Raw genomic sequence first — 23,822 nt, 5'->3', positions numbered from 1 at the left:
CTGCTCACTTGCACACTGTCCGTCTCAAATATATAAATAAACCTTAAAAAAGAAAGAGTCACATGCTCTACTGACTGAGCCAGCCAGGCACCCTGTACCTCCTCTGAAACTCTTAACCTGTATGTCACAAATGTTAGGAATGGGCCTGGTAGTATATTAACCACTTTTCCTTCTTCTTCATTCCTTATTATATCTCAGATCTTACACTGTTTGCCTGAGTACATCTTTTAGGATTTGTTTCAGTGAGGATTTGCAGGTAGTGAACAATATCACAGTTTTTGTTTGTCTGTCTTCTGGCTTCCATTGTTTCTTCTGAGAAAATGAATGTCAGTCTGTCACATGCTCCTTTGAAGGTTAATTATCTATTTTTTCTGGCAACTTTCAAGATTTTCTCTTTGTTTTTAGTTTTCTTCAATTTCACAATTTTGTGTCTAGGTGTAGATTTCCTTTTATTTATTGTAGAGATTCTTTGGACTTCTTGAATCTGTGGCTAGATGTTTTTCACCAGTTTAGGGTCATTCAATCATTATCATTTTAAACATTGACTTTTCCCTCCTTTTCGAATTTTAAGTATATGTTAGACCTTGCATTTTTTTTCTCCATATCTTTGAGCTTTTATTTTGTATTTCATATCTGGAGCTCAGGCTTGCTTCATTAGGCCTATAACCTCAGGAATAGTGGTTCCTTTGCTTACATTACCCCCTTGAGTTTCTGCTTTTCCCTTCATCTCTGGCCTGGTGATTCTTTTCTCTCTTGTTAGCTCTTTGCTATATTTAAGAAAATGCTCTTAATATTTTGTTCATAATTTCTGTTTATATTCAGCAGAAGGTTTGGTATAAATAACTGAAACCAACATATTCTTGGATCACTGAAGAAAATTTTTTTCTGAGGTATTTGCTGAATCAGGGTCTTTTAGTAGACTTCAAATCAATTTAGTTATGTTTTTACTAATAGTTTCCTGATTCTTTTTTTTTTTTTTTTTGAGTAAATATATAACCAGAGATTCTAGGGGGAAAAAAGCAACCTTGAGATTCTCTGACTTCTTTGACATTTGAATGATCCAAGTCAATTGCTTTATTTGCACTGAGAACCTCTTCAGTACCTCCCTTTTAAATTTCCACTTGTGCAAGCCTGGTTATCCAACACTTATGACTCAGTGTAAATATCTAAAAGGCGTAAAGTTTTTTAGGAGACTTGCGGAACAACTATCACACCTGTTGTTACGTAGGTCAAAAATGGCGATCATTGTATATTTCGTGGCAGCCGTTTTATAGTCCAATTATGGCAATTAACCAGAGGTGGCAGAGAATAATCCTTACGGAGCCCTACCCTACAGTGGCCTCAAGCTCTTGCCCCCCTCCTTTTAAATCTTATTCTTTAATTATTCTTTATTTAGATAAAGATAGATTTATCATTTATTACCATTCAGGGTTACCCTGATGATATACATGTTTTTAAAAATATGATAGTTGTTAGTATATTTAAAGAAACTGAAGAGATGTAGAACATTTCTTGGAGGATTCCGACAGGGCCCTGGCACAGAGTCATGTAGCTTATGCACGGTACAGCCCCAGGGTCACCACGTACATCAGAGTCCACAACCATAAAAGGGGGCCCTGGACCAAGATGCATCTTGGATGATCTTTATTTTGTTTATTTATTTTTAAAGTTTATTTGTTTTGAGAGAGAGAGGAGAGAGAGAGTACGTGCATGCGTCCATGCAAGCATGAGCAGGGAAGGGGCAGAGAGAGAGAGAGGGAGAGAGAGAATCCTAAGCAGGCTCCATGCTGTCAGGAACTCATGACTATGAGATCATGACCTGAGTTGAAATCAGGAGTCAAATGCTTAACCGACTGAGCCACTCAGGCGCCCCTTGGATAATCTTTACTGAGTTGTTGTCTAGTGTCAAGGTCTAGATTTTACTGTTTAAATGCTAGCAGATAGTTTTCTTTGCAATTGATGCTATCTCACCAGCCATCCTTTAGCACCTTGAACATGTGCTAAGAATCGATGGCTATTCAAATCATCTTTCTTGATGGCCTAGATCGCACTGAGCTAACCCAGCTTACACCAGAAAATGAAGAAAAGTTCTAGCTCAAAAAGATATAAACAACTTTCATGTATAATGAATAAGGCTTTCAGAATCACAGATTTCCTCTTCGATCAGTGATCCTAGGCCTTTATGACTTAGCAGGGTGCTCTCTAGTTTATACAGAAGGCAAGAGGGGCTGCATTATTTTAAATATGATAAGACAGCTCCTACTAGGAAATATGTATTCAGCCTTGAGGAAAGATATTTCAGGCTTGACAACTGAAAGCAGTCTTTTCAGTGGCACCTGGTCTTTAAGTCCTTCTTGATCTCCGTTCTCTTTTCAAGACAATTGCTGGAATCACCTTCCTTCTGGCCTTTCCTGCTTTCATTTGGGAGTTGAGTACAAGTTCTCTTCAGTGAAAAGGCGAGGTTTCTTTTGATCAGAGGCCCAAGTTATAGCACATAATAATCAGTCACTGTGTACTATGACTAATTTAACTTTGACCATATCTTATATACCACTTAGGAGGTCCTCCCCAAGGAGTTGGCAAAGCTCAAGAATGAGTTGGCAGAAAGTTTGAAATTATATAATAGTGTTTTGAATTTGTTGATCCATTTCACCTGGTGGATTCAGAACAGTTTACTTTCGAAGGACAGCACTGTGGCCTGATGGGAAGAGTAGGTGTCCCACCAAGTAGCCAGATGACCTTGACCCATCGCCTAGAGCATGGTGGACCTCTTTCTTCGTCTGTAGAATGAGGATTTGAGGCTAGATGAATCCTGAGTTCCTTTCTAGAAATAAACTGCTCTGATACTCTTTGCAGAACTGAAATTAGATGCTTGTGCAGTAAATTTTCTAAGCCAGTTCTACAAATTCCTGGTAGAGTTGAGCCTAAGGGCGTGTGTATAAGAGAGGTTTTTTTTTGTTTTGTTTTGTTTTGTTTTGTTTTTGTTTTTGGTAGAGGTTTGGTGCACTAAATGTAGATTTCTTTTAATAGCAGTGCTTTTGGAGAGGAAACTGATTTCAGAAATAAAAAATAGATTGATTTTTTAAACTTTTAAATGAAAGTTTTTGTGACATACCCACAAAATGTAGTATTCTGTGAGTTTCAGGAACTGAACACAACCTTGTAACCAGTACCCAGAATGTTACCTGTGCCTCAGAAACCCCTTTGTGTCCGCTTCTAATGATTACACCCTCACCCCCTTCCAAGGAGAGCCACTCTCCCTGCCCCTTGTTCCATCGACTAGTTTTGCCTGCTTTTGTACCTTGCACGAATGGAATCCTGTACAATATGCATTCTTTCATGTCTGGCCCCTTGATCTAACTTTGTATCTCTGAGATTCATCAATATTGTTGTGTGTAGCTGTAGCAGACACTTAAATTTTCCTCTAGGGAGAAATTGCTACATTTTTGCACAGCTATATTAACATTCTGGTTCGAGTGACTCATTTGGGAGGGTCAATAATATGCCATTAGGAAGAGAGAGAGGATAAAAGTGCTGAAGAGGAGAGCCAAACCAGAGACCTTTTACAATTTATTAACATAGCGTATTAATATATAATACAATTTATTGATTTAAAAAACGCAAGCCCTCTTGGAAGGAGAGGGATTCACCTCCTGGTCTGAGACATTATCACACCATGTCCAAGGAAAGAATTACCTCCCTGGTATTGGTGATGGCCATTAAATCACAGGATTCTTAAAGATTGACATCTTTCCCTTGAGACTGAGAAATTGTGGTTTTTTCCCCCATCTTTTCATGCCCTCATCCACAGAATCCCTGCACTATTTCACCCTTGCACGCACTAGGTGCAAAATAGGTATTTGTTGACTGAACGGGTGGAGAGTACAGTTAGCACTTACAGTGGCCTCACGGTGCTTACTTACCACAGCAGTACTGTTGGGCTGGCGCTCTTAATCACAGTTTGCTAGATGGGCAGTCTTGGCCATGGGAACTGGCTTGTCCAGAGTCACCCCGACACTGCACGGCAGAGCCAGAACCATTGACTTCCCGCTCTTTGGTCTTCACCGCTGCGCACGCACACTCTGTCGTCCTCAAGCTGGCAGCAGCTGCACTGGTCGCTGGGTTCACGGTGCTGGGGTCAGGATCTCTGCCAGCTGAGAGTGTACCGCCTGGCCCGTCCCAGCCACTTCACCCGTGGCCGTGGGGAGGGAGCCTGCTTGGCCTGCTTGTGCCTGAGCCCGTGGGCGGGCTGTGACCTCCTGCCTAGCCTCTGCCTCCCTCAGCCTCCCATGCCAGCCTGGGCTCGCCGCCCATCAGGGGGTTCTGGTGGCCAGCCCCCCACCCTGAGGGGAACAGACCCGGGCTTCGGATTTGCGAGCCGCTCAGTGTGCCAGGCTCCCCCTCGATGCGTTTCTTTTTATTGCCCGTCAATAAATATTTGTCGAATGAATGAATACATGAGTGGTAAACGGAGCTTTTAAACTCAGTTTTGTTGTGAACTTTGCTTTTTTAAAAATGTTGACTCTGTCCTCCTGACAACTAACACCGCAAACATTGGTTAATGAACTTACATGTAATGAAGAGGAAATCCTTTTACAATATAAAACAGAAATAAGACTAGAATGTTTATAGGATTCTCTAACCCCTTCTGATTCTTAACATAGTTTGTAAGCAGCCTTTATATTGTGTTACTAATTATATGTGCAGTGTTTTGTGTTTTTAATTTTTCTTAACATTTTGCATGTATTAAAGTTTTCCATAAATTCACAGGGACTACCTTGCCTGTCTTTTTTAAAAATTGTAGTCTTAACATTGCAGTAGTCTTTCTATTAGTTTCAGGTATATAGCATAGTGACTCGACAATTCTGTACATTATGAAATGCTCACCACCGTTAGGTGTAGTTACCATCTGACCCCATACAAATGTATTACAATATTTCTGACTCTACTTTTTCCACTGTACTTTTCATCCATGTGACTTATTTATTTTATAACTGGAAGTTTGTCCCTCTTAATCCCTTTCACTTATTTCGCTTATCTCTTCACCTGTCTCCTCGGGCATCCACTAGTTTCTTTTCTGCATTTGTGAGTCTGTTTCTGGGCTTTGTTTTTCAAATAAATTTTTTAAAGTTTATTTATTTATTTTGAGAGAGAGACAGAGCAAGCAGGGGAGGAGCAGAGAGAGAGAGGGAATCCTAAGCAGGCTCTGTGTCATCAGCACAGAGTCTGACGGAAGGCTCGAACCCACGAACTGTGAAATGATGGTCTGTGCTGAAATCAAAAGTCCTATGCTTAACCAGCTGAGCCACATAGCTGCCCCGTTTTTAAAATACTGTTTAATGTAATACGATATCCCGCTGGGTGGTCTTCCCATAGAAAACATGGGTTTTGCTTTCTGTAGCCCGTGCCCTTCTGGCATTGCCAGTTCTCTGGAGCAGAGTAATTTAAAGGAAGCAGAATTGCAGTTTGCCTTTTTAAGTAACTGACCCCTCGGGTATTTCTGGGTTGTGATTATGGCATGCCATGATGCTCATGTGTTCCCCTTATTTTGTTCCAGGATGTTCTTCTCGGGAAGGCAGTGTGGCCATGCTGGCAGACCTGAAGAACTTCTACTGATGTTCAAGATATTTCTCATCATCATTTGTCTTCATGTTGTTCTGGTTACATCCCTGGAAGGTAACGTGCCTGCTGTTTTTAAACTTGTTTTCATTTTGTCCTCTGTTTTATCTCTGCAGTGTGTATTTATTTAGGATTTTTTTTGCTGCAAAATAAACATAACATCAAACTTATGATTTTAACCATTTAACCACTGGCATTTAATATACTCACAGTTTTGTGCAGCCATCACCACTATCCATTTTTAGCACGTGTTCATCATCTCAAATATAAACTCTATATATCTTTCTTTTTTTACTGTTTATTGATTTTTGAGAGAGACAGAGTGCAAGCAGGGGAGGGGCAGAGAGAGGGGGAGAGGTAGAACCCGAAAGAGACTCCAGGCTCCAAGCGGTCAGCATAGAGCCAGACGAGGGGTTTAAACTCACGAACTGCAAGATCATGACCTGAGCTGAAGTCAGACGCTTAACTGACTGAGCCACCCAGGTGCCCCAAAACTCTGTACATGTTAAACAGTAACTCCCCATTGCCCTTCTCCTCAGTCCCTAGTAACCTATGTTCTTTCTGTCTCTATGAATTTGTCATTTAGGTACCTCATATAAGTGTAATCATACAATATTTTCCTTTTGTGTCTGGCTTATTCACTTAGCGTGGCTCCAGGGTTCATCCGTGTTGTAGAATGGATCAGAACTTCATTCCTTTTTAAGGCTGAATAATACTCCCTTGTGTGTGTAGATCACATTTTGTTTATCCATTCATCGTTGATAGACACTTGGGGTATTTCCACCCTTTGCGATTGTAAATAATGCTACTGTGAACATTAATGTACAAGTACAAGTTTGAGTCCACCCTTTAAATTCTTTTGAGTACGTATACCGAGGAGTAGAATTGCTGGGTCATATGGTGATTCTGTGGTTAACTTTTTGAGGATCTGCCACACCATTTCCCACAGTGGCGGCACCATTCTGCATCTTACCAGTAGGGCACAAGTTCTCTGTATCCCCACCAGCACTTCGTGTTTTCTATTGTTTTGGCAATGGGTGTGGAATGGTATCTCATTGTGGTTTTGGTTTGTGTTTCCTTAATGATTAGTGATGGGGAGCGTCTTTCATGTGCTTAGTGGACATAATATATATCTGTTTTTTGAGAAACATTTACTCAAACCTTTGGCCCATTTTTGCATTGGGTTTTTTGGGGGTTTTTTGTTGTTGTTGTCGAGAGTTCTTTTTATATTCTGGATATTAAATCTTTTATCAGGTAATACAATTTGCAAATATTTTCTCCTACTCTGTGTTATCTTTTCACTGTCTTAATAGTGTGCTTTGATGCACCAGAGGTTTTAATTTTGATGAAGTCCGGTTGATCTGTTTTTACTTTTTTGCCTGTGCTTTTGCTGTCTTATCCAAGAAACCACTGCCAAATCAGATGTCCTGATGATTTCTCCCTACATTTTCTTAAGAGTTTTAGAGTTTTAGCTCTTGTGTTTAGGAGCTTTGATCCATTTTGAGTTCTTTTCTGAATATGGTTGGAAATAAGGGTCCCGCTTCATTCTTTTGCATGTGATAGCCACTTTTCACAGCATTCTTTGTTGAAAAGACTGTTTTTCCCCATTGGATGGACTTGGTACCTTTGTCATAAATCAATTGACCACATACATGAGGGTCGGTCTATTTTTGGTGTTTATTTGTTTTTTAAAAAAGAGTCTATTTGAAGGCACTTCTGCATGGACACCTTAAGGGAAGTAGGTAGAGAATTAGCCAAATGAAGCAGCATGGTTTTCAGAAACGAGGCTCTTTAGAATGAAGCAAGGAGAAAAGGTACATAAAGGCAGGCAACAGAAAGGCCAGAAATCCTGGCTGCAGTATCTGTGGGCACAACTGCCTAAAGAATACAACGCTCTGCAAATGGAAAGCATCCTCACTAGGAACGTTGTTTAACAATTCTTTTTTTAAGTGTATTTTTATTTATTTGGAGACAGAGAGAGAGAACAAGTGGGGGAGGAGCAGAGAGAGAGAGAGGGAGAGAGAGAATCCCAAGCAGGCTCTGCACCTGTCAGCACAGAGCCCAATGCGGGGCTCGAACTCATGAGCCGTGAGATCATGACCCAAGCTGAAATCAAGAGTTGGACTCCCAACCCACTGAGCCACCCAGTGCCCCTTTAAGAAGAATTCTTAAGGGCACGCAGAGAAATAACCTTTCTTTTTCAGAGGAGAGTGGCAGGATCAAGGAATCTTCATTGGATAAAGCAAATATCAATGAGCAGCAAACAATGACATGTAAACAACACACATGCACAACACACACACACACACACACACACACACACACACACACACTAAATGGGAGACTTCCTAGCAGGCTAAAACACAATTGACAGTCTTTCAAAAAGTAAGCACCGGGGCACGTCAAGAAGCCACCATGCTTTACAAAAAGAAATGACAAGAGCTAAGCGTGTAACTGACTGCTTACAGTGTGCCAGGTTCCTACGTGCTTTACACATATTCACTCTCTTAAGCTTCTCAACCAAATCCATGAAGGAGAGATCCTAGCCTTAGCCCCATTTCCCAGATCAAGAAACTGAGTCTCAGAGAGCTAAGTGAGTTCCTCGAGGAAGTGGCTGACTGGGATTTATGGCCAGTTCTGAATCTTGTGCTCATAACCAGAAAACCAGAGTTTTTGAACTCTGAAAACATCGGTTCTCAAGATTTCAGAATCCCCTGGAGGACTTGGTAAAACAGATGTCTTTGTCCCCTCCCCCACAGGTTTTGATTCAGTAGGTATAGGGCAGGACCTGAGAATGGACACTTTTACCAAGCTCCCAGGTGATGTTGATGTGATTGGCTTAGAGTCTACACTACCTGCACAGCTCACAAAAATCACACAAGTAGGGGGAGCAAACTCCTCCAGATAGAGATCACAGGCTTCAGATTCTGTCACGGCCCTGTGACATTCATGTAAACTGGGCTCGCACATCGTCTTCTCCGGGCATAGAAACATCACTGTGGGATTGGCGAAGCAGAAATCAAATGTCCCCACTCTGCTGATGAGTAAATGTCCCCAGGGACATGACTGGTTGGGAAGTGGTGGAGCCAGACTAGATACTAGATCTTCCGTCTCATGTTTCAGTGTGTTTTCCACCACAGGGAAGTAAAATGAGGAAGGAAAGTAAAACCTAAGGGAAAAAATCATCAAAATGAAAGCTGCATGGTAGAAGTAAGTCTTTTTGAAAAAAATGTATTGAAAAATGATGAAAATGGGGCAGGAAAACAGGAAAGTGCATGCAGGCTGGTGGCTCCCACGTCCCTCTGAGAATGATCTGTGCCTGTAGGACCATGTGTGGCCTGTGTGTGGAATAAGCCAGAAGTGCCAGGGAGCTAACACTTGAGAGTAGTGAGGGACGAGAGTTTGTGTTCCCCTGCGTCAGCTTGCTCGTCCCTCGGTGAGGTGATGCCGAGGCGTGTTCTGCAAACGTAGTAGATTGTTGGATTGTGCCGCAGCTGCCCATGGTGGTAGCCCGCTCGTTAATGCCCCCATGATGGGCTTCTTCCCTGTCACACTTCCCTACTCCCTCCCTCTGCTTTCCGGGGTCTCCCCACTTGGAACCTCACTCATTTTCCAAGGTCCAGCCAAATATCACTACCTCTAAAAATCTGCCCTGATCTCTTCAAAAGAATTAAATCTCTCTCCCCAGTGCTTTTTCTCTTTTTTTTAAAAAAAAATATTTTTTTTTGAGAGAAGGAGAACATACGCACAAGAGCAGGGGAGGGGTGGAGTGGGGTATCTGAAGTGGGCTCCGTGCTGACAGCAGAGAGCCCGGAGCAGGGCTTGAACCCATGAACCATGAGATTATGATCTGAGCCGAAGTTGGACGCTTAACCGACTGAGCCACCCAGGTGCCCTGCTCCTTTTTCTCTTTATCCATATCTTTTTATACTTGTCACCTTATATGACAGCATTAGCTTCTTCCTTTGCATCACAAGTCCTTTTAGTGCCTCGTCAGTGCTGGGTAAGGAGGGAGAAGGAAGGCTTGGTGAGGCGGGTGGGAAACTAATGGGAGGCAACCTAATGAGGACTGGGGGCTTGCCCTGGCCAGGCCCTGCTGGGCACTATGTACATCATCTCATTTAATCCTCACAAAAACACATCATGATACGTATGTTTAGTCTCAGTTTGCAGATGAAGAAATTGAGTGTCAAAGAGATTAAGTTATTTGCACAGGTTCATAGCTTGGGGGGCTCCCTGTTGGAGTCTGTAGCTTATCCTCTTCACACTCTACCAGGCTGCCTCGTGAGTGTGTGAAGACTAAATGAACGTGTCAGTGAGGCATGGGGAGAAGGCGGAGAGGGAACCTGGGGTAAGCAGCCGGAGAGTAGCCATTACCCTCCCTCTGGGACATCTGGATTGCAAACGTAGTAGCTTCACCCTGGAAGCCTGAGAGGTGACTCGGTAGCTCTTAATTAGCAGTAAGGGGAGGTGGGTCTGACCCTGCCTTGTTAGGCCACTGGCCAACAGAGAGAATCCTTAGATCTTAACATGTTCAGTTGTCTAATTTGGTAATGTGTGAGGAAGTCGCTCTTGGTCTACCAGAACCCCGGATCAGATGAGCTTCGGTAGGTAACCATACTTTTTTCTAGCCTCTAGCTTTCCTGAGCTGGGCCAATGCCTTTGTTCTTTTTTCTTTCCTTCTCGCTCTCTCTCTCTCTCTCTCTCTCTCTCTCTCTCTTTGAAGGAGGTCTTCTTTTAGGTACAACTATTTTCCAGAGGGTGAAATGACATAATAGTGGAAGATGGTTATAATTTCATTCTTGCAGAGCTGTCTTCCCCATTTGGAAACAATTACACATTTGAGCCAGTTTAGTGAGCTCATGAGCTGTAATCCCCAACTTTCTCTCTCTGGTCTGGGCCTAGATCTTTCTGTACTGCAGGCATTTCCAATGGTAGATTCCTCTCTAATTCCCCTCTTCCAAGGCCTCAGTGTCTTGTTTCTTCTTACCTTCTCATGCTTTGTCCTTCCAAGTCTTTGTTCTTCAGTGTGCGGTGACCATTAGAGCTGTGGGAGTGTAGACTATAATGCTCTTGAAAGGCAGAGAAGCTGGCTTGTTTGACTTTGTTTCCCGGTACCAAACCAGGTGCTGCGCTCCTTCCCATTCAGTTCTCCATCTGTACACATGCGATTATAAATACCATGGTGTTGATCTGATGCTCAGCCAATCTTACAGCCCCCCGAGTTCCCCCTACCCGCCCCCCCCCCAGGCATGGGGTCACTGCTGGTAGACCCTGACTCTTTCCCTGGCAGCTAGTGGTGGTGACAGGGAATGACAGAGTCTCAGGATAGGTTGAGGAGGAAGGTGAAAGCAGAGGACATTTTGTGTCTGACGTTGCACTTAGAACTCCTGGTCAGAGCTCCTCATAGCAGCCTGTACATCAACACGGGGGCCATGGTAGAGATGAGAGATGGTGCCATAGTGTGTTTAGGCAGAAAGAAGGCTGGAGATGATGTCTCTTTCAAGCCTTTTTTGTCTCTTGTGGGGCAGCGTACAGATTCTAATTGGCCCTATGTTCCTCGTGTGTCACTGTTGTGTGAGCCAGGGGCAGGGGCAGGGCTGCAAAAGTGATGGTGTAGACAATTTAGACCAAGGGCCAGGTGCAGGATGTGACAGACAATCAATGTTGGGATGTGAGGGGACCTGGGTCAGCAAGAGAGGGACCTGCAGGCCAGGGTGGGCTACTGAGAGAATTGACCACGGGGGCCAGTGACACAGCCTTTAGCAGTGAATGCCAGCTGGATACCCAGGAACCCCACAGGGTGAGGGAGATCTTTGGAGAGGCCATTGAGAACCCAGTGCCTTACATGGGGTGGGATTACAGATCCAGGCCCCTTCTCCCTATTGCCAGAAGGACACTAATGCCCCATCCCCAACCTGGAAGCCATATTGACTACTGGAAGGAAGAGGAGGGACTGCAAAGATTGTGCATTTATCCAAAAGACATTGACTTAACTGGAGATCATTTTAGAGCAAAAGAGAGAGCTACCTCAAATCATTAGGTTTAAGAATCCTTTTCCTGAACCTCTGGAATAGAGGCTCCAAAATAAGATGGAGCCATCTTAGACATTAAAGGAAGCTTGGGTATTTTTTTATCTGTTTGTTTATTGTTGCTACTGTTTGTACATCTAAATTCTGTGCATAAATTTTAAACTAACTTTAAAATGAACACATACTAAAACACTGAAGTTGTGTTAGGACACTTTGCTAGGGACTGTAGAAGGTGATCATCATACCCTGAATTCTGCTCCTCCTTCTGGTTTTACCTGAAGTATGAGGAAATACCTAGTCAGGTCCTTGTGGGTAAGAGTGATGACATCTTCTCTCTGTATCCTTCATAGTCTAGCACATAGTGCTCAATAAACTCTAGTTGTTTGACTAGTTTTGATTTGTGGCTCTAGTCAAAAGCCTAGAGATACTCTACATCGTGAGTCTCTCCCCTCAACTGACACCACCAGCAGGGCCCTCTTCCGAGCCCAGTGAGCTCTGATACAGCCTACGTTGCTCCTGTCATGTCCGCACAGGCCTCCGTGAAGTGGCTGCTCGTCGGCGAGAATTACTCTAGAAGAATGATTTCCTCTCCTCCGTATGATGAAGGGTCTCAGCTGATAGATCGCCTGTTAAGATTCCTTCAAACTCTCAGATTCTGTGCGTTCAGTCAACCAGTGGGGACAGTCTTCAGATTCCTCGTTCACTGTCCTGGGTTTACCAGGAATCCTTGGCATCTGCTTTGAACTAGAACCACTCGTGTCTGCTGCCTCATTTCAAAGCTGCTCTCCTATTCAAAATTCTTAATGTGAAATTAGAAACTATTTAAAATATGTTTTAAACTACATTTTTATTACATAAGGTGATTTCAAAGGTTCTTAAAGTTACAGCAAAGCCAATGAATGTCTTGATTTCTAAACTGATAAAAGCTCCAGAAGTGGCTTTTGCTGACTGGCAAATCAACCAGTTGCCAGTGCTACCCTCACCTTGTTCCTTGTGGAAAAGTCCAGTGTCTCTTGGTACGATCCGGTAGCAACATTCACAGTATCGGACATTAAAAGCAGCAGCAAATAGGGCGCCTGGGTGGCTTAGTTGGTAGAGCGGCTGACTCTTGGTTTCAGCTCAGGTCACGATCTCATGGTTCGTGAGTTTGTGCCGTGTATTGGGCTCTGTGCTAACGGCGCGGAGCCTGCCTGGGATTCTCTCTTTCCCTTTCTCTCTGTCCCTCCTCTGCTTATGTTCTCTCTCTCAAACTAAATAAATAAAGTTTATTTAAAAAAAAAAAAACAGCAGTAGCAACAATCCAACTGGATATTTCTGTAGGTCTTCATGGTTTACAAGACACCTTGCTATACATCATCTCACCATGTCCCCGCTGAGGTGGGCAAAGAAAATTGTATCATCTCACTTTGCTATGAGAAGATTGAAGCCTAAAGCAGTGGAGTAACTTTGAAAGTTACTCAGTAAGAAATGCTATCAGGGTCCTGAAAGCAGCTCTCCAGAACTCCATCCTCAACCCCAGCCTGCACAAAGTGCTTGCTTTTGGCCATACGAGGATGCTGTAGCCAGCATTCTTAACCATGGTGATTTTAATCATAAGGAATGTCCTTTTAGACCAAGGGTTGGCAAACTTTTTCTATGAAGAGCCAGATAACAAATATTTTTAGATTCATGGGTCACACACAGTCTCTGTGGCAACTACTCAACTCTGTTGGTGTAGGCAAAGCAGCCACAGGCAGTATGCAAATAGGTGTGGCTTTGCACCAATGAAATATTTGTTACAAACGCAATTGGATGACGGGATTTGGCCCTTGGGCTATAGTTTACAGATCTCTGATTTAGACAGAGCAGAAATGGTACAGCACATACTACTGATCAAATTTAAATGACAACCATTCCTTGCTTTTGACTTGCTGGCCAAGCCCTGGCTTCATAGGGTGTTCGCTCCTTTCCACATGACTCAGGAGCAAATCCTAATTATTCTAAGCCAACTGTGGAAATGCTGTTCCTTGTCAGTGTTTGATTTTAGGAGTGGGCATGTGACTTCCTTTTGACCAATGAGACACATGGGAAAATCTCCTGGTGGAATTTGAGGAAAATTTTCTCCACTCTTTTTTAAAAAAATTTTTAATGTTTATTTATTCTTGAGAGAGGGAGAGGGAGAGCATAAGTTGGGGAGAGGGAGATATAGAATCTGAAGCAGGCTCCAGGCTCTGAGCTGTCAGCACAGAGCCTGCCACGGGGCTCGAACTCAAGAGCCGTGAGATCATAACCTGAGCTGAAGTCAGAAGGTTAACCTGTTGAGTCACCCAGGGGCCCCCCAAATTTACCCACTCTTAAAATGAGATTCAAGGAGAATGCAGATGCAAGCACAAATGCATAATATTTCCATTATTGCAGGCAGTTCTGTCAGATAGTGCTGTATCTGGATGTTTCTGGGTCTGGATTTGATGCCTGAAACGGTGGTAGCCATCTTAAATACACTGAGAGGAAGTAGTGAGTGCCAGTGGAAAATGGAGATACCCTGAAAGTTTGTAGGTGTTGAGTGAACAGCATTCTGAAGATGAGAGAACAGAAGGATAGAAAGGGCCTGGGTCTCCGTGAGCTGCAGGACGAACCCTCTTAGAACTGTCTGCTTTAGGTTTCTTAAGTGGGCTAAATGAATGTCTTTAGTGTTTATGGTACTTTTAATTGGGTATCCTGTGACTTGCCCCTGAAAACATTCTAACACAATAAGGGTTAACATTTCAAAGGTTTATAGTTGATTCTTGAAAACAACATGGGGGTTAGGGGTGCTGACCCCTGTATAGTCAAAAACACGCACATAACTTTGACTCCCCAGAAACTGAACAACTAATAGCCTACTGTTGACCGGAAACCTTACTGATAGCATACATAGTTGATTAATGCATATTTTGTGTCATATGCATTATACACTGTATTAAAAATTTTTAATGTTTATTTTTGTGAGAGAGAAAGAGAGAGAGCACGCGAACAAGTAGGGGAGGGGCAGAGAGAGAGGGAGACACAGAATCTGAAGCAGGCTCTAGGATCTGAGCTGTCAGCACAGAGCCCAGTATGGGGCTCGAACTCACAAACCATAAGATCCTACCTGAGCCGAAGTTAGACGCTTAACTGACTGAGCCACCCAGGTACCCCTATACAATGTATTTTTATGATAAAGTAGGCTAGAGAAAGGAAAATGTTATTAAGAAAATCATAAGGAAAAGAAAATACGTTTGCAGTACCGGCCTGTATTTATTGAAACAATCTGCACATAAGTGGACCCACGTAGTCAAACCCATGTTGTTCAAGGGTCAGTTGTGCTATGCTTTATGTCCCTGTAAGTGCTTCATGTGTTACTTTAGTTGGTCTTGACAATAGCAACAATCAAGTGTTAATCCCTTATTTTCTAGATGAGGGAACTGAGGCTTGGACAGTTGGAGTCACTTCCAAGTTCACGCAGCTGGAAAGTGGAGATGCTGGGATTCTAGAACCTGTGTTCTTAACTGCTTCCTCGGTGTTTAGTCCCTGAAGCAGTTGCAGATGGTTTTTATGCAACTTTGACTGATTGAAACTTAGCCATATTCATTCGTCCTGAAATGGATTTGTACTCCCAAAGGACCAGATAAACATTGAGAGAGATCTGAGGAATAAAAGCAATAGCTCCACTGATTTAATCTATTAGGGAGTAAGTTGATATTCCAAGGGAATATGCTGTTGAAATGTACCTTGAGGCAGGTGTATCCGTACTTGAAGGAAATAATAAGAAACATATTGATCTTGGCGAGAAGTCTTGTGTTCATAGGATCACAGTGCCGTATAAAGCCATCAGTATAAATTGAGGATGCTTTCGTAATGATGTTTGTGGCAATTGTGTTAGTTTCTTTTAGTAATGCACATAGCTTGAAATAAAAGTTATTCTTGTTGCTATAATATTCATTACAGTATAGAATTTTGTTAAAGAAGAGAGAAATGGAAAATATGAAATAGACAATAGTCTCACTTTGGTGAATAGATTCGAATTGCTTAGAATGATCTCATTAATCAAATAAGAACTGAACACATACTTCTTATTATATGGCGTTGTATTTCAACTGTATAGTCTTTTTTTTTTTTGTCTTGCTCCTAATATGTGATTTATTATTACACTGATTTGGATTCATAGTAAAGTCTAACCTTCTGAGTTTTAGTGGACAGGCAGGAAGGGTTGAGTTTGAATTCGTAAAAAAAATTTCGGTTACAGGATATTTTGAAAGCAGAGTTTTAATACTTTTAAGTGAGTTGCATGATATGACTAAAATGCAAGCTCTGTTTGAGGCTGGGAGCTTGGTGTTATTTCCTGCTGTAACCCTAGTCCCTGGCATATGCAGTAGGGCTTTAAAATTTTTAACAAATGAATGAACTTTGGGCAAATCCCTCCATGTTTCTGAGCTTGTCTCCTCACTTACAGTGTGAGGAGGGTGGGCTAGTTTGGTCTCTAGTTTTTTCCCTACCTATAACCTATTTTGTAATTCTTTTCTTCCACTAACTCCAAGCCCTAAAAAGATAGTATCTTTCAAATGATTTATTTAAGAATTTTTTCATTTTTGTGTTGAGCAAAGACATACATAACTGTATCCAGTTTTTGTGATCAGCAGTAGAAAACCAGCTGTAGCTGTAATTTTTAAAAATCACAGTCATATAGGAGGATTAGGAGGAACTTAATGGAGGATCGTGGGGGAGGAGAAGGGGGGAAATAGTGGGGGAGAGGGAGCGAGGCAAACCATGAGAGACTCTTGAATGCTGAGAACAAACTGAGGACTGATGCGTGTGGAGGGGAGGGGAAGGGGGGAGATGGGCATGGAGGAGGGCACTTGTTGGGATGAGCACTGGGTGTTGTATGGAAACCAACTTGACAATAAACTATTTTTAAAAAATCACACTCTAATTTTCTCATGTAGCTTACCGGAGGCAAATAAACACGCTTTGAATTAATGATATATAGTCTAAGTGACTACCTCTCCTCTGCCGGTTTTCTAGATTTGAAAATTGTGCTAGGTCATCTTCAAGTCTCCCTTACCTCTAAAATGAATTTCTGTGAACTTCAGTTTCCTGATGTGTGATGTAGAGATGGAGCCCATGGTCTTTCTAGGACATAGATCCCTATGATCCTAAGCTATGGAAACTTGAATTAGACAGTGTTGTAAGTTATAGTCCTGCTAATCAAGCATTAGTGAATACATAAGAATGTTTTATAGTTGGAAGGAAGTGACGTACATGCAGATTTTGGAAAGAAACCATCTTCATAATTTTTTAAATGCCCCTCTGAATTATTGATATGTCGTTTGCCTTAAGAAAAAAATCAGGGGGCGCCTGGCTGGCTCAGTCAGAAGAACATGTGACTCTTGATCTCAAGAGTTGTGAGTTTGAGCCCCACATTGGGCATAGAGGTTCCTTAAAAATAAAATCTTAAAAGGAAAATAGACCCCATTATTACATAAAAGTAAACTTTATTCAAGAGCACAGAGTCTGAATTAATAATTATAGTTTATTGCTGGAACTGTGATAAAATATAAATGTAATATAATTTCATGCAAAGTAATCACCCCCATTTTACAGGTGTACAAATGCAAGCAGGGAAATGTTAGAAACTTCCTCAAGGCAGAGCCAGGGTTTGAAACCAAGTAAGTCTCACTTGAGATCCCAGCCTTTTTTTTTTTTTTTTTTTTTTTTTATTTATTTTGAGAGCGAGTGAGAGCATGAGTGGGAGATGGGGTGGGGGGAGGAAAGAGCAGAGAGAGAGAAAGGGAGAGAGAGAATCCCAAGCAGGCTCCACATTCAGCGCAGAGCCTGATACAGGGCTCAGTCTCACGAACTGAGAGATCATGACCCGAGCCAAAATCAAGTCAGACGCTTAACTGCCTGGGCCACCCAGGCACCCCCCAAGAGCCCAGTCTCCTGATCACATTTATAGCTTGGTTAAGGAGGTATGCTCATTCATTTATTAGAAATAAATGGACATGGCTCTTCATTCAGATGGAGGAGATTACCAGGTCACATTACATATTATTAAAAGTGAGGAGTCCCAGATCAGTCTTTCAAAGCTCATGATGAGCCCAAGACAATATAAGGTGAAGACATTAGAACACGAGCCACTAACATACAGAGGCCAAAAGGCCTGCTAAGGATTTTCCGTCCAGAAGTGCTATAGCAAAGCTTTTTACATGGCCTCAAAATAGAGACAACTTGCGAATACAACTTTTCCTTAAAATAATTTTTTTTGTTTCCTTAAGTATGTCTCCACCCAATGTGGGGCTCGAACTCATGACTGTGAGAACAAGAGTTGCATGCTCTACCAACTAAGCCAGCCAGGTGCCCGCAAATATACAACTTTTGCAGCTAAGTAGTATGTAACAGGAATATCCATACTTCAGCTTTTGTTAGTGGCTTTCACTAGAATGCGTCTATTTATAGAAATGGTTTGTCACATGGGAGTCCTACTCTTGAGGATCATGAAAAAATCATGATATGGATGTTTGCCAGGAGCAAACTAGGGAGGTGAGTCACAGAGAAGGGGAATTCATAAGTATCCTCAAAGTGGCAAGGACTTCTCTACCTCCTCCAATTCATACTGATTCCTTGACTTTTGACCTTGTCCATATCATGACAGAGAACGAGAGAAAATGGTGGTTGGGGAGAGTAATTTTAGCATTAATTTTGTCCCATCACGAGTTTAATGGATATTAATTATTCCATGACACTCAAATCTGATGTGGCAGAGACTGGCTGGCAGTTTACCAGACTTTAATTTTTTCTTCCTTGGCACACAGCTAGACTGTATTTCCCAGCCTCCCTTGTAATTTGGAGTGGCTATGTGACTGAGTTCTGCCTAATAATGTATGCGGGCAGAAGGGATGTTTGCCACTTTCAGCCTTGGCCATTAATTCTCCTCACTCTCTTGCCCTGTTTGCCTGCTGGATGTAGCTCTGCAGAGCACACTTGGGATCTTCACGTTGAACATGGCAGTGCCTCTGTCCGCCCGGCCCCTCCGTGCCTGCATGGAGCAGACGCCCCTCTCTCTGCACCACCCCACCCTCCACTCTACACTGCTGCTTGGACTTTAAGGGTTTTTTTTTTTTAACGTTTATTAATTTTTGACAAAGAGACAGAGAGACAGAGCATGAACAGGGGAGGGGCAGAGAGAGGGGGAGACACAGAATCTGAAGCAGGCTTCAAGATTTTCAGCACAGAACCCGACGCGGGGCTTGAACTCACAAACTGCAACATCATGACCTGAGCTGAAGTTGACTGAGCTGCCGATAGGCTGCCCCATAGGCTGCTGATTGGACTTTACACCTAGAAAGTAAGCTTCTATTTTTTGTAAGCCCCTAGGATTTTAGGATTTAATTATTGCAGCCATTTGCCTTACCTTAACTAATGCATCTATGACCCTTCTCCCCAGGGTTGTCGGTACATCTCACTCTGCCGTTGGAAGGTAGGGTGAGGTGGGGTAGGCATCTTTTCTTTCTTAAGATCATATAAGAGCCCACGTTCATACAGTCCAGGCTGGGGGAGGCTATTATGGTCACTACTATGGTCATCATCGAGTCAGGAGAGAGTCCTTTGATGGCACGAGGCCCACCGGAGTCACCTGCTCACTCCCTTTGTGCTAACCCAGGCCATTGAGACCTTCACAGTTTGGCCTAAGGTTAAGACTACAGGCTCTTGGGGCGCCTGGGTGGCTCAGTCAGCTAAGCATCCAACTTCGGCTCAGGTCATGATCTCATGGTTTGTGGGTTCGAGCCCCACGTTGGGCCCTGTGCTGTCAGCTAGCTCAGAGCCTGGAGGCTGTTTCGGATTCTGTATCTCCCTCTCTCTCTGACCCTCCCCTGCTCACGCTGTCTCTCTCTCTCTCTCAAAAATAAATAAAACATTAAAAAAAAAGACTACAGGCTCTGGACTTTCTGGGGTCAAATCTTACCTCTACCATTTATTTACTCTGACTGTAACAAGGGGTTTAATCACTGTGATTCAGTCTCCTTATCTGTAAAACAGCAGCACCTTTCTCATAGAATTATATGCAGATGGCATGAGTCAGTGTGCACGGAGCTGCCTGGAATGCAGCTGACATGTTGTAAGAAAGTCCATACTAGCCATTGTCACTAGAGAGCAGCCTGGTGACAGAGATTTCTTTCGATAATGGGAGTATTCTGTATCTGTGCTGTCCAGTACAGTAGCCACCGAACAAGTGTGGCTACTGAGCACTTGAAACGTGACAGAGGAACTGGATTTTAATTTTAATTAACTTGAATTAAAATAACTTTAAATAGCCACACATGGCTGGTGGCTACTGTAGTGAACTGTGCACTAATAGATAATTTGTCCTAATTGCTTCAGAATTTTCCAGTTTCATACTATTTAAGTTAGGGTTCAGTCACAGAAGGAGAATCACTAGGGACACACACACACACACACACACACAGGAATTTGTCACAGGGATTTGACATTATACAGCTGTGGGAGCCAGCTAAGCAGTCTCTGTAAAGCTGTTGACTTCACATCTGGTGCCAGAACTTGACATCTATAATGGGAAGGCCGTAGGGAGGGCGGTAAGATGGGTGACAACAGGAACGAGTTGGAACCCACAACAGACTGATAATCGTGTCAGTTCTTGTTACCTGTGGCCTTGGTAGTATGATTGTCCTGCAGAAACTGGGCCCTTAGCACAAAATTAACGTTCATTTATTTTGAGAGAGAGGGAGAGGATGTGAGGGGGAGGGGCAGAGAGAGAGAAAGGGAGGAAGAGAGAGAATCCCAAGCAGGCTCTGTGCTGACGGCACAGAGCCTGACATGGGGCTCGATCCCACGAACTGTGAGATCATGACCTGAGCCAGAATCAAGAGTTAGACACTCAACCGACTGAGTGCCCCAGGCACCCTCCTTAGCACGAAATTAAATGCACACCTCGTCCAGGAGTCGGAGAAGCTGAAGTGTGTGCAGGGGGAGGTGGGGCAGTTGTAAGCTGGCAGCCCCCTCACATGAATGACGTGAGGCGGCTGCTGTCCCACTTCTGCCCACGTCTCCCACTAGACACTCTCTCGTGTCCCATGAAACCCAGAAACATACAGAAAAGGGAATTCTGGCAAATGCACCTTAGCTACATTACCAAGACACCATACATGCTAGCACGCAAACAAGTTCAGTTTTATATCTGTTAATACTTCTCCATAAAACATGATGCTAACATCTCCAAGCCTCTATTGAAGTGTCTCTGTTCTGCAGCCAGCCCAAAGATAGTCTGAAGGTCTGTACAGCTGGCTGACCCATCTCTGAGTAGAAAGATTCTGATGACTATTTAAAAACATTTTTTTCTTTATACTTTTCTGTGGTTCACAGTTTTCTCCACTTAAACCCACCTTATTATTATAATTAGAAAAGAAACTAATGTTAATTTTTAGAAGCCAGCCAGTGACCCCTAGGGCGCCTGCACATCCCACTAGAGGGCAACCTAATAACGTCATGACTAGATGTGCCTTTAACTTCTCTCCTGAAATTTTGCCAGGTCTCAACTTTGTGCAAGACCTTAAAGATAAGTTATAGTCACCAGATCTCCTGAAACCCTTTGACTTCTGCCTCTTTCCTTAAGTTTCCAAAGTGATCCCAAACGTGTTTGAAAATCAGAAGCAAATTATATAAAGAAAAAAGAAAGTGAAGCGGAAATCTAGTTCAACAGAAGGGAGAAATCAGTTTTAGAAAAGTCACTGGGAAAACAAGGAATAGAGCACGATAGTATTAATTACGTACATGAGCAGAATTTCCTGTGTGTTCTCCTCAATACTGTAATAGTAGTACCTGTGAAGTACGTCCTATTGTGATTATCTTCATCCCTATTTTCCTGAAGCTGAAGTGCGGGTGGGGCAAGCAAGTTGTCCAAAGTTATGTAGTGGAGGATTATAAAAGTTGTGGGGAATTAACAAGTGGCAGATTGGAACCTAGGCCGTCTGGGTTTCACAGTCTAGGTTGTTAGCCTACTTATCACACTTGAGGGATTAAGGGCAATGTTACATCAGCTATTGGGGCTGACTCTGATTTCCTCGCACCCCGCCATCTCAGTGACACCCCCATCCTCTCATTTTACCTTAGAAGTGTCTGTCGAGGGGTGCCTGGGTGGCTCAGTCAGTTAGGCATCCGACTTCGGCTTAGGTCATGATCTAACGGTTCGTGGGCTCGAGCCCCGCATCGGGCTCTGTGCTGACAGCTCAGAGCCTGGAGCCTGTCTTCAGATTCTGTATCTCCCCCTCTCTCTGACCCTCCCCTGCTCACGCTGTCTCTCTCTCTGTCCCTCAGAAATAAATAAAACAGTAAAAAAAAAAAAAAAAAAAAGAAGTGTCTGTCGAACTTCTTTTTGTGCCAGCTTCCCAAGTACAAGTTCAAGCCTCATCGTGTCTTGGCCAGTCTACTGCAGCTGCCTCTCTGGCCGTCTCACTTCCGATCACCCTCCTTGTTTATTTCATAGCTGTATTAAACAGTATATATTGTTTTGTGCTAGGGGCTGGGGAGAGGGGAGAGTAGGGAGTCCATTTTGTCTCCAAGTCCTTATCCTAGGCTCTGCACCCCCAGGGAACCTAAACTAAGATGGCAAGGGGGTCAGTGCTTGACTGTGAGCTGGCCAAGAGTGGTGTGATCTAAAAGAGACTAGATGGGCTCCTAGGTGGCTCAGTTGGTTAAGCGTCCGACTCTTGATTGGAGCTCAGTTCGTGGGTCAGAGCCCCATGTCAGGCTCTGAGCTGACAGCGCAGATCCTGCTTGGGATTCTCTCTTTTCCTCTCTCTCTCTCTCTGCCCCTCCCTCACTCGTGCCCTCTCTCTGTCAAAAATAAATAAATAAACTTTAAAAAAATGAGAGGGACTAGAAAACTTTCTGAACTCTAACCATCAGTGCCCTTACCCCTACATTTCCAGGTGCTTCTGCACTTAAAACTACCACAAGAAACTCTCCCTGACCCATGAGTTACAGGTGCTTTGGCATGAAAGAATTTGTCAACTAACAGTAGAATTACCCTAGACAGGACTGGGAATCAGGGAAAGGAGGGGCACCAAGCAAATGTTGCTTTCCTTAAGCTGTATCTCTTCCGGGAGTAAGCGACCTAAGAGCCTGCCTTCTCTCCAGGGGCTAATATTGCCCCCACGGGAGTGAAAATTGGCTTTTTCGAGGCAAAAAAAAGCCTTATCAGTGATATAGGGCTAGGCCTAGAGTGAGGCAAGTGAAGGGTCTAGGGCACAAAATGTTAGGAGACGCACCATCTAAGTGCCGTGTGTGTGTGTGTGTGTGTGTGTGTGTGCGCGCACACGCGCGCACAAATATAAAAATATACACGTACCTAAACATATACATACTTATTAGATGGAAAGGGATCAAGGGATGGAAAGGGTCAGGCAAAGGGAGGAAATGTTGGGATTTTGAATAGAGTGGTCTGGGTCAGCTTCTCAGAGAAGGTGACATTTGAGCAAAATTCCAAGGAGGCACCAGGGCACAAGCCAAGGGGCTCTTGGGAGGGAAAGTGTTCCAGGCAGAGGAATCAGTGGGTGCAAACCTGGAAGTGCAAAGTGCAAATATGGCCAGTGTGTTGGAAGAGCAGCCGGGAGGCCTGTGTGGCTGAGTGGGGGGAGGTTAGGAGGAGATGAGACGTGGCTAGAAGGTCATATGTTTCACGGGAATTGCGGGGGGGAGAGATTCCATGAAGAAGCAAGGGTGTACTGCCAGTGTTCAGTAAAGGCCAAGCCCACTAGACTTGGTGGTCGTTTGCACTTTGGGGAGTTCCATCAGTTAGCCGCTGAAGTTTTCTCTAATGATGTCATTATTAATCGTTTAATAAAAATGTTATGTCAGAGCATTTATTGAGCAGTGTGACGTGAGACAGCCACAGCTCAAGTAAACACTTCTCGGCTGTTCCAAAGGAGAATTGTTTTCATTCATTTTGTTGATTATGTAGTAAAATCTGCAAATACAGTTCTTGGAGGAGTATCTGTTGTCCAAGCCCTGAAGAGCCAATATAATAACAAAACAATATTGTTTTGCTTGGGGTTCCCATATACGAGTGTCTGGGCGCAGCGCCTAGCTTTGAATCATCTCTCTATGGAATAGTAATTCAGTCCAGAGGAGGACTGCCATCAGATTCCAAGTTTCAGCTGG

General features: G+C 43.3%; 1 protein-coding gene across 1 annotated transcript in view; it reads left to right on the top strand.

Annotated features, from left to right (window-relative positions):
• ADGRG2 (adhesion G protein-coupled receptor G2) overlaps nucleotides 1-23,822 on the top strand; it is an 82,501-nt gene that overhangs the window by 5,282 nt on the left and 53,397 nt on the right. The window contains exon 2 of the mRNA XM_039247408.1: nucleotides 5,558-5,676. Within this exon, the coding sequence (XP_039103339.1) occupies nucleotides 5,559-5,676 (118 nt within the window). The 5' untranslated portion in view covers nucleotide 5,558. The remainder of the gene's footprint in view (nucleotides 1-5,557; nucleotides 5,677-23,822) is intronic.

Source organism: Hyaena hyaena, unplaced genomic scaffold (genome assembly GCF_003009895.1).
Source record: "Hyaena hyaena isolate Hyena2069 unplaced genomic scaffold, ASM300989v1 scaffold_295, whole genome shotgun sequence".
NCBI lineage: Eukaryota > Metazoa > Chordata > Mammalia > Carnivora > Hyaenidae > Hyaena > Hyaena hyaena.
Note: the sequence above shows the minus strand (reverse complement) of the source record. Positions and strands in the feature narration are given on the sequence as shown.